Consider the following 11575-nt stretch of genomic DNA (forward strand, 5'->3'; position numbering starts at 1 on the left):
TTGATTGATCGAAAGCTGAGATTGTTTTAGTTTAAACTTATTAAAATATTTAAAAATATATATACATATTTTTTTAAATGTAGGAAACTGAAAAAAGGGGATATATGCTCGCGGCCCATAAACATTGGTCCGCGACCCAGAGGTGGGTCTCGACCATAGAGTTATAAGGTCTCGACCCACTGTTTGGGAAACAGTGTCCTGCGTCATAGATATTGCTCAGCAGTCAGAAGACTGCTGCCCTAAAAACTTACGGCTGCACAGCTGTACCCAGAGGTCGGATTGCTGAGAAAATACGATCTGGTAAAAATCAGTATTTGATGTTAACGTTATAGATACAGGAATGTGTTTGTTCATAGGCTATGTGTTTGATTCGTTTGCGTTATGATGGCCTTAATTATCGCCAATATGCAACGCGTTTACACCAGTAGCCACACTGAGCATGCAACTGTTACCGCCCCCTTATGTAAGAAACATGTTTGTTGCTCGATGGGCGATGATTTTAACACATGGTGTTAAAATGCTTTTTTTAGCTTGCACCCCTTTTATATGACACAGTTGTAGGCCTAAACATGGTGCCCATGATGTGAATGTGAAACAACAGCGAAATGATCCTGCGCTATCAGGCATGACAGAGCGATCAATCATCATCATCATCATCATCATCATCATCATCATCATCATCAATGATCGGGTTGATTATCATTAGATCAGTGTTTCCCAAACACTGGGTCGGGATCCATTTATGGGTCGTGGACACATTATTATGAGTAGCGAGTAAACATCATTTTTTTCTCTTACAATTTAAAATATATGTATTTGAAATAATGCAGAAAAAAGTAAAATGAAAAAAAAAATCAGAGAGAAAAAGAATCTCAAGCATTTTTCAAAAGAAATTCATATATGAGAAGAAAAAAAAGAAGAAACCTTTATGGAGTAGCCTAGTGAAAATAGACGATCTACAAGCTCACAACCTGTTGCATCAGGACAGATTGTGAGCTTGTAGATCTGCTATTTTCACTAGTTTGCTGTCAAATTCCCCTTTTGGGCTCGAACTAAAAAGTTTGTGAACCACTGGATTAGATGATTGACATCTCACATTGCTTGCCTTGCATATTTTTTTCCAAGCTGCAACTTGTTTCCTCTTTTTAGATGGAACACACAGAACATCATGAAAGACATAGGCACAATAGGCAATGAGAAAGATGAAAACTGGTGAGTTGTATGTATTTTGCTCGGTTCAGCCTATACGATTTTTTGGTCAATTAGCTATAATTAGATTATAATAGCTATATTTGGACATAAGAATTGACCTTTCATGGTTATACAGTTTTCCAGTGGGACTTCTTCTGTCTCATTCTCCCTGTTGTTTTCTGCTATGAGCCCCAAATAATAACAACAATAATAAAACGCTAATAGCCTAATAATAATAATAGTAATACTAATAATCATAATAATATTGTGTTTTAAATTGTCTCATTTTGATATAGGTTAGGCTACTAGGTCATTTAAAGATACTGAGTCATTACTTTGAGACAGTTTCTCATTATTTTGAGATCCTCCTTACTCATTTTGTGAAAGTTTCTAATTTTGATATAGACATAAGTCAATATTTTGAGAAGGTTTCACATTATTATTATTATTATTTTCATCACTTTGAGACACATTGTACCAGCAGTACAATGTGTGGTTGTAAATGGAACATTCTGTCAATGCAGCTGGTAAATGTCACATAATTAGAATTCTGCCTGTAGTCTATTGTCAAATTGTGGTTCAGTCAAATCGATCTCCCATTGATTGTCTGAATTAAATAATGGACTAAATTAGAATAATGACCTCAGTTCTCCCCTAAAGGGTTGAAGGTGCAGAGGAAGAGGAGGAGGATTCGATGAGGCGTACCTTCTCGGTAGAGGACCTTCTAGAAGAGGTGGAGAAGATCTGCAATGATGCCTCTGGGAGTTCAAAGGTCAGGGGGATGTAGGACATCCACCGTATTTAATCTTCCCACTCACTTCTGTACAATCACACAAAAACATAATTCATTATTATGTCAAGCTTTTAATCCATATACAAGGTCGTTATTTTGAATGATTCGACCCTTCCCGTGATTGGTGGGGTGTGTACAGACCATGTTTGATTGGCATTTCCCCCACCCTCCTATGTTATAACCTTGTTCCATGCTTCCTCACAAGAGAGCTGGGAATCCTGTGTCAAAGAAGTGGGAGCATTGGGGTGCCTGGTGGCTCAGCCAGTTATTGCACAGACCATTGTCGTCGTTGTCGGGCAGAAACCTTTGTAAACGAATGCCCTACTTCCTCGTACAAGAGTGTCACGCTAAAGTAGCAAGAATAGCAGAACTACAAGGATCACAAGTTGTGAGCTTGTAGATCGGCCATTTTTGCCATTTATTTTTTATGTTGAAAGAGAAAGTTAAATTGGTTAAGTCTGTCCGTGGGTTTTATAAATATTTAACCAATGAAATTAACAAGAGCTTTTAAATAAATAATAACTACATTGGATCCATTGGGACACAGCTTCTTTTTTTCATTTCCTGAAAAGTAACGGTTTTGGCGGTACAAGGTTTCCGTCCGACGGCGACGATATGTTGATGACCCAAGTTAGAATCTGACTTCCGTCATGCCTTGCATGCCTACCCTCTCTCTGTCCTCGGTTTACTGTCTCTCTACAGTATCATATCGAAGTAAAACATAAAATGACAACATTTAAGAAGAAAATGATGGAGGTATCCGGGGTACTCTGGTTGGCCTGTCGAGTTGTCAATCGAAACAGGAAGTGCAAAGATGATATTGATGAGTTCTACATGATGCTAGTGCAATTATTGAATACTAGACCATACCCGGTGAAGTGCGCAGGCAAAAGTAGTTGCAAACGTGGGGTTATTGCACGTCCTGTCTCTCTCTGTCCCCCTCTCTCCCTCCCCCTCCACCTCTCTCTCTCTCCAGCCAGCAAGCATGGCCACATTCTTGACATTCTTTGACATAAAAATGCGAATAAAGAGCTGAGATTTAGTGATATCGAAGAAGTGGCTCGACAGTTCCATGCACATGGTAATGATCAATGGCTGTGCGCGATTTGAGAACAATAGCGCCAGGCAGTGAGGAGAACAGGGCAGAAGAATTTTTGACATAAAAATGGGAATAAACAGCTGAGATTTAGTGATATCGAAAAACGGGCTTCGGAGTTCCATGCGCATGGTGATGGTGAATGGCTGTGCGCGATTTGAGATCAATAGCTCCAGGCACCGAGGAGAACCGGGCAGAAACGTGTTTGGGCTCACAGGTTTGGCTTCAGTGGTTTGGTCTCAGACAGACACTAACTACTACAGAGGTTACTAGAATTATAGGAGGATTGATTGATTCGATAATGAAACTTGAATGTCACCTCCTATTGCTCCATAATATTAATATATAAATTATGTCCCCTTTTTCACCTATTTTCATTCCGTCATGTTTCCCTGGTGAACATAAACAAGGGAGTGTGTGTGGTGGAAAAGGAAATCCCTCAACAGCTCCAGAACATGTCTTAAACACTTAAACAGTATATACTGTGTTGTATGCCAAATAGCAAAAGTGACAGATCTACAAGTCACAACACTTTGCAACACGACTCATTGTGAGTTTGCTATTTTCGCTGAAAGGTCACCTATTTTTGACGAATGTTTGCCAATTTATGCAGAACGTTCGCCTAGTATGATTCGCCTAAAATAGGGACACTAGGGTTCATGTGGTTAACTACTGTAGTTCCATTTATCCAGGGAAACAGGGACCATGGTCAAGCCTACCTGCACCTGTTAGGGCAGGATAACTCACATCTTTATGACTCTCTGAGTATGGAGGTTGATGACCTCAGCAGATTTGCAGCATACCTCCACCTCTGTAGTGTTGATCAGATTCAGACGGTTCTGGTGCAGTGCAATGCATGCAAACCGAACCACTGACCAATGGGCTGGTTATGGCTCTCTTTGTGTTCCAGGCAGAGATGGTCGTGAGGCTGTGGAAGGATGGCTTCACCGTGAACGACCAGGAGTTTCGCAGCTACTCAGTACCAGAGAACCAAGTATTCCTGGAGGCCATCAAACGTGGGTGGGTTGGAGTTCATTGTTTTTGACACGCACGCACGCACGCACGCACGCACGCACGCACGCACGCACGCACGCACGCACGCACGCACGCACTCACACACACACACACACACACACACACACACACACACACACACACACACACACAGGTTTGAAGGAAAGGTTTGCCAACTTTTTATTTAGTTTTTCAGCACAGTGTGTCACAATTAAACTGTGCTTTCTCAAAGCAGGTCTATTTCTTTGTGCACACACCAATACCGATTTAAGTAAATCAATGTCTTTAAACCTAAACTTTTGACTAACTGTCACTGTCAGTCTTTCTTTCAATAGCTCAGTCAGTCAGTATAGGCTATGTGAGTGAAAACAACGCCTTAAAACCCAATATTAGTAAAGTTCTCAAAACAGCTTTAACAAAGTAATTTAATAAACGGGGCCTTGAGCATGAGGGCCTCCTCGTGTCTAAGCTTTTAGGTATTGACTGTGACTTAAGCACAAGACATGAGCAGCAATCTATTATAATTGATTAATTGTCTCTATGGAGTCAATTAATCAATTAAACCCATCAGTCCCCTAGGGTGAAAAAGTCACACTAAGAGATTACAGCCCCAGACAAAGCATATAGTAAAGGTCTCATTTGTCATATTGATTTATCTGTAAAAGACACCTTGCCTGGCCTTTGATTTGGTATGATTCAGGGAGCTCCCGACTGAGTGGGAAAGCCGAGCGGAGGAGGAGGAGCTGGAGATCAACGTGGAAGATCTGACGGAGGAGATGTACGTCCCCAGAAAGAAAGTCTTCCATCCCTTCAGTGGGCGAGGGTACCGGCTTGGCAGGTGAGATACACACCTGCTACTCTCATTTTGACAGATTGAATAAAGTCACCCATGCTTCTTCTCTTAACACATTCATCGGCCATTTTGTTGCTATCGCCCGTTGAAAATGCCTCGTTTTCACCAAAACCAAAATAAGAATCTGAGCTACAGTAGAAGTGTTTTTTACAAATCCTAATATAGTAGTGGACGGAAGGGACGTTTTTTGCGATTACATCACATCCGTCCATTCCTTCTATCAGAGTCCAGGGATCATTCCTAAGTTGCGTTAGAAAGCCCTCTTGTGGAATTTTCTGTTTGAAAAGACGGAGATCTACGTCAATGGCGGTGAACGGTTGGATTTGAAATGACGGAGATCTGGCAGGGAATGTGTTAATCTAGAGCAGGGGTTCTCAAACATTTTTATTCCATGACCCCATTTTATGGTGGAAATATTTCGGTGACGCCACACTTTATTTGTCTCTTTATTTTTTATTTGTCTCCGCCAGGCCGAAGGCATGGCGAGAGAGTATGTTTTGCCCCCTGTCCGTCCGTCCGTGTGTTTGTGTGTGTGTGTGTGTGTGTCCGTGTGTGTGTCCTGTCCGTGTGTTACCAGCAGTGGTGAGCTGTGGATTTTTGAACTAAGGGTACTGTATTCAACATGTGATTATTAATGTAATCATATGTATTATTATGTTGTTGTATTGTTGCATTGTTAATTTGTTGTTTTTATTTTTGTTTCAAATTAATTATTTTATTTTCCTTTTAATTTTATATAAAAGCCCTTTACATAGACTCACCCATACATAAGTAGGCCTACTTAAAATAATCAGACAACTTGTCTTTGTCTTGTCTCTGAGAACTGGGTCCTCTGCTAAGCGATCCCCTTCACACCTTGCAGTGCAGAGATGTTGTCTGTCATTGTGAGAGGAATGTAACACATTCAATTCAAGTCCGTCTTTTCTCGAGTAGCCTAATGTTATGCAAAGCAGCCAGGTAGACGCTATTGAGAACGGCTCGCCACTGACGGCGCGAACCTTGAGAGGCTATTGTTTTTAAACTTTAAGGCGTTAAAGACCGCTGCTGACGGTGCGTGCACGCGCGCCCCCAGCTCCCACAGTGTCAGAACTAAGGGTACGCCGTACCCCCCCGTACCCCCTACAGCTCAACCCTGGTTACCAGCTAATCTCCGGCACCGGTGGCCCGGTCGCTGCCAAACTGTGCACACACACTCCCTGGATGCCAATTCTGAACCTCTGCCCAACATTTTTCACATGGGCCTGTCATAGTGCCACCAGGAGGCCGATTTGTGCAAAACCCATTTTGTCCCATTACTCCTACAGTTTTTAACCAAACATCATGCAAATCGGTACACAGTATCTCTATAGTCATGTGATCAACCCTGATCTGTCCGATTTCCCATATTCCATCCTCATTGGTTAAGGTTGGCTTCCAAAGTTTGCAGGATTGGTCCGTTTTGAACAAACTGCCTCAAATCATGAACGCAGCTTGCCATTTCCATAAAATTGCACACACACATTCCCACTAGGAAGAAATGCCACCCTTTTCACATTGGCCTGTTATAGCGCCACCAGCAGGTCTAATTTAGCAAAACACATTTTTGGAACAAAATGCCTCAAATCATGAATGCAGTGTCTGATTGCCGTGAAAGACCTAAGAATAAATGGCACCCTTTTCACATTGGCCTATTATAGCGCCACCAGGAGGCCAGAATAACGTACCTGACCTGGCGAGAGGAGCACTTTTTCTAGTTTATAGTGCAATTTCAAATTGGAAATAAGGAATATCTTAAAATAAAAGCATAGCCTACCTTCCATTTGTGGAACAATTTAACCACTTTAACCTTTAACTTTAAATTGGGCTATATTCTTGACAACAAACTGACAGTTGAAAAAATGGCATTAAAAATACATTTGGTCAGGATTTCCTCTTAAAGTTGTTCTGTGCAAATTTCCCAAAAACGACTTTTTGCAGCCTCTGCTGGTCATTACCGTCACTGCAGGCCGTTCGTTTATCCTCTGTTACCCAGAATTCCATTCCTTTTCACCGGAAGACGGAAGTGTTTCAAAAAGCGTTCTTTTAATTGTTTTATACGATCTGTGGATCGTTTCTCTTAGCCAGTGGAGCTTTAGTTACCGTGAGCTGTGTTTTCTTTTTCTGTTTTTTTTTCGTTCTTCAAATCATACAATCTCTTAAAATCAGCGTGAGTTTCCTTTTGTTATTAGCGCGGTAGTTCCTGGCCAAACAGGAAACCGGCGCGGTAGTTCCTGGCCAAACAGGAACCCCGTGGATTTCCGCTTCCATTTCCGGCCAGATTACGTCATTTTCGAGGGAACGTCATGCTCGACGGCGTTCAATAGAAAATATATAAATAAAAGGCTTTCGGCGGTGAAATTCTTGGAGTGGGTGTTGTGAAACATTTGCCACTCACAAAAGATATACAATTTAACTTTAGTTTTACTGAAAACGTTACCTAGTATTACTTTAAGTCAACAAAAGTGCTCTCAAGACTCTAGTTGGAGTTATGTTTGCACCTCTTGGTTCTCCAACACCTCATTGTCACTAAAAACTAAGCTTCAGACCTCCCAAAACATATTGGTTCGACTAGGCTACTCGGGACAGTGCCCTCATAACTGTCTAACTATTTCTCCAAAGTGAGTGACACCCACAGTCACAACACCAGAGGGAGCAACCACGACCTGGTGCCCCCCAAATTTAGAACAAACATGGGACAATTCTCATTCTACTACACAATGTGGAATGACCTGACATCATCCATTCAACTTAAAGGATGTGAATCACTGGTTTCTTTCAAAACTGTCCTGAAAAACATTTATCAGGAGACCACAAGGGGAGGTAGATTTTAATTCCCATCAAAAGGAGGTGTCATTCACTGCCACCGTTTTCTTTTTTTCCCTTTGTACATATAGCTATTTGTATTTGTAGATGACATGTATTAATGTGTTAATATGCTATGTTGATGAATTGAATACATAGAACCACAATGGAAACAAGTCTCCAGGACTTGTTATCCTTTTAGCCTAAATGTCTTACGGTACCTCTGTGCTATTTACATTTCTGACTAATAAAGTATTCAATCAATCAATCAAACCCTATTTTATACTTTGGCTATTAGAAAATAGCCAATTTGCTAATTTCTAAACATTTAGAAAAATCTTAAACATTGTGGAATAATCTTGATTTTTTTAAACACTAATCTTCTCTCTCCTATGGGGGTCCCTGGCACAACATAATTTCGGATGGGGATCCGTGGCCAAATATGTATCAATTTGGGGGTCCTTGACATGAAAATGTGTGAGAACCACTGATCTAGAGGTCCCTAATCATATGCCATATAGAGGTTTTCAACCCAACACTCCACCAGGTGATTTTACTACAAACCTACAAACCCAGATTTCTGGTGAATCACCTTTCTAGTTTTCGGTTGGCAACAAATCTACATCCACTCCACCCCTCGTGGCATATAACCTCTGTTTAGGTTAATGCCCTCTGTGATCACAGGAAAATCTTCCGAGATCTGTGGATTTGACCTATCCCTAATATCAGTGTATGTGACCTAAGTGATCTATGTGGTGAAGCCACAGTTGGACTTGAAAGTCTGTCTGGATGACAGATGCTTAAAAACGTAAATGCAGTGTGGCAGTGGGGATATGTATTTAAAGATTAGATAGTTGTTTTATACAGCCTCTACTGTTATGTATTGCAATATATTGTAAAAATGTGTTAGATCAAATAGTAGAGCAAGTAGTGCAAGCATAGTAGTACACAGTGGTGTGCTCTTGTTTTTTTCGGACGGATATGATAATCATTCCCTGCACGACATGCGCGCGGTCGTGGAGATACGCTAGCGCGTTTTCAATGGATGAAATGGTTAGTAGAGGGCTACCCTTGGCTACGAAAATGTTCTGCAGGTCACACTACGTATATAGTGTATCACGGTAGAACACACCACTGGGCCTAGGCCGTGGCGTCGCGGTCTAGGCACCCTTGGTTGAAATCCCTTAACAGACAGCGTGCCGCGGGTTCGCGTCCCGTTCCCGACGGCCTTTGCTGCGTGTCTTCCCCCATCTCTCTCCCCATTTCCTGTCAGACTACTTTCTCTGTCCCTCTCCAAATAAAGCAATAAAAGCCCCAAAAAAAAAATCTTTAAAAAAAGAACACACCACTGGTAGTACTCTAGTTACATATTATTGTAAATATTCTCCCATACAATAGCTGCTATTATTACCCCTATTTCTACTCTGTACATATAGTGTTTTATATTTGTGATGATATTGTATTTTGTTGTTATTTTTTATGCTATGTTGATTAATTGAGTATAGGACCTCAATGGAAACAAGTCCACTGGACTTTTTTGTGTGCTCCTTTTAGACTTTTACTCATACTGTTTGCATTTAATTCTGTTAAAAAAAATATTCAATCAATCAATCAATGCTGTATAGTTGTAGGATATACTGTACTGTAAAGATGTCATACTTTTCAACACCACAAGGTGGCCCTCTTGCTTCAGGCATCTAGCATGTATCTCATAAGCTGAGCGCTAGAGACAAACATTGTGTGGCATTAAGAGCCTTGGCATTTCCAAACTTGAATCGCATCAACTGTGTAAGTAAGGTCTGGAGTACAGGGTGATCGTTGACCTCTAACGGTCTGATCTTTAATTGTCTGTCCATTCCCCCAGCGTTGCACCCAGAGTGGTGGCCAGGTCACCATCTGTGCACGAGGATGGAGAATCTCCTCCTATCCCCATGGTAACACTGGACCACGCCCTCCCTGTCACCTCCCTGCAGATTTGGTTGGCCGACGGCAGGAGGCTAGTGCAGAGGTTCAACCTATCACATCGGTGCGTTCAACTCTTTCTGGGCTAAAGCTGTTTAATATACATCTGATACAAGAGCTAGTAGTAATAATGTGTATTCCTGTATTTCTGTAAGCAGCCGTAGGCCATAGACACACAACAGGGAAATAATTCATTGGATTTATGAATTAAAAAATAAGTGCAGCATTAGAAAAGGTTGGGGCTGGAAAATTACAAGCATACACAATCATAAGTAATGCATTGAGTGTAGTTATAGTTCCAGAACCAGAACAAGAATTGGAGTGTGTGTGTGTGTGTGTGTGGTGGGGGGGGGGGTTTGGGGGTTGTGTTAGGCAGTCAGCTGTTGGAGATGATGTAATACCTTATCCTAGCGTTGTAGACTGTGGAGTATGTTAGTGCTGCATGGTGCATGTTATCATCTGCCATAGTGCATGGGCCTGCAGAAAACATAATCTGAGAGGGCGCAATGGGGTGGATCTATAAAATCCCCAGAGAGGGATTGCATAACTGAGATGCAGAGTTTATATAACAGGTTTAGTACCAGGCATCGAGAGCTCAACCCAAAGCTAGTGCAAGTGCAAGTGCTCGTGCGTTAGCAGCGAAGTCTCCATATGGCAGCTTGTATATATGTATGTGGGGCTGTTGTTAATTATAAATGATGTCGCTAACATTGTGGTTTAAAGAGAAATTGTGTGTTGCTGATGGAGAGTGTAGTGTTTTGTCTCGGAACGCTTAGCCATTGAGAAGGAGTCAAAATGAAACTCAGTATATAGCATAGTATTAAGAATGACCACCCCATGACTCATTCAGTCATTCTTTATTTTATTTCTGTCTTTATGTCTGTCTGTCTGTCTGTCTGTCTATAGGATCAGTGATGTTCAGGATTTCGTGGCACGCTGCCAGAGGACCTGCCCGCCTTTCATCCTGACAACATCCCTTCCCTTCCGAGAGCTCAACGAGGTAGAACTCAGTCTGGCGGAGGCAGACTTGGGCAAGGCAGTCATCGTCCAGAGACCCCTGAACACACAGTCTCCCTTCGGACACTCATGACCAACAGGGCCCCTTAACACACCGCGGCATGCTCATTCACCCTGCTGAACCCGCCCCCCTCTTCTGACTGCAAGTACTCCCCCTTGCCTGCCTCGTCCAACAATGGATGCTGTGTTGAGGCTGTAGCATCGTAAATACCTCTCTACGTTCACGTCTGGCCTGGGTTACCTGCCCTGCCAGCAGCCAGTCGGAAACTCCCTCGGTTAATAACACACATCTTCATATTCACAGACGCTACCAATGCCCTGCTGTTACCTATAGACTTTATTCCTCCACTGGGGACAATGTTATAACCTACTGCACAGAAATACTAGATAACTGCCAAAATAAAGGACAATTTAGACACAAACAAGGTATTTTAAAAACAGTGTCCACACTCATTGGTTTGATCCGGGGAACAAGGAAAAACAGCTAGACCATGGCCACCTTGTCATTCTGCTATTCCACTCCAATGTACCGGTTCAACTTGACTCTACTGGCTTTACTTTGTTTTGCACTGCCGGTAGGACACTCTCCAACCCTCTTGGTAGGAGAGTGCTAAACAAGTTAATGCTAATGCTGTCTGGGAACGATATCCATTTTACTTGTACAGTCCAACAAAAACAGTTTCTGATAACATTTTAGCTGTGAAATAGGTCATGCAGTTGCTCAATATTGATTAATTTCACATTTCACAGTATTTATTCAGGAGCTTTCATGCAGTATATTGGAGTCTGTCGTGATGTAATGACACTGTTTGTGACAATTCTCCCTGAC

General features: G+C 41.9%; 1 protein-coding gene across 3 annotated transcripts; it reads left to right on the plus strand.

Annotated features, from left to right (window-relative positions):
• The first annotated feature begins 210 nt into the window (after window positions 1-210).
• Window positions 211-11187, plus strand: ubxn2a (UBX domain protein 2A). 3 transcript variants are annotated; one of them, XM_084082746.1, is made up of 7 exons: window positions 211-300; window positions 1150-1212; window positions 1852-1963; window positions 3991-4100; window positions 4795-4932; window positions 9632-9793; window positions 10636-11187. In XM_084082746.1, exons 2-7 carry the CDS (start codon window positions 1169-1171, stop codon window positions 10817-10819), a joined length of 750 nt encoding a protein of 249 aa, XP_083938872.1. In that variant the 5' UTR covers window positions 211-300; window positions 1150-1168; the 3' UTR covers window positions 10820-11187. The 3 variants fall into 3 exon arrangements, with proteins under 3 accessions (XP_083938872.1, XP_083938873.1, XP_083938874.1); XM_084082747.1 differs by having other exon boundaries at window positions 227-300; window positions 1860-1963; XM_084082748.1 differs by having other exon boundaries at window positions 271-300; window positions 1866-1963.
• The last annotated feature ends 388 nt before the right edge of the window (window positions 11188-11575 follow it).

This window comes from Gymnoscopelus microlampas (assembly GCF_963454915.1).
Source record: "Gymnoscopelus microlampas genome assembly, chromosome: 16".
NCBI lineage: Eukaryota > Metazoa > Chordata > Actinopteri > Myctophiformes > Myctophidae > Gymnoscopelus > Gymnoscopelus microlampas.

Coding starts and splice junctions, on each gene's coding strand:
- ubxn2a (XM_084082746.1), top strand. CDS start 1,169: ATGAAAGACATAGGCACAATAGGCAATGAGAAAGATGAAAACTG. Junction 4,101..4,794: donor CTGGAGGCCATCAAACGTGG/GTGGGTTGGAGT, acceptor GGTATGATTCAG/GGAGCTCCCGACTGAGTGGG. Junction 4,933..9,631: donor CGAGGGTACCGGCTTGGCAG/GTGAGATACACA, acceptor CCATTCCCCCAG/CGTTGCACCCAGAGTGGTGG.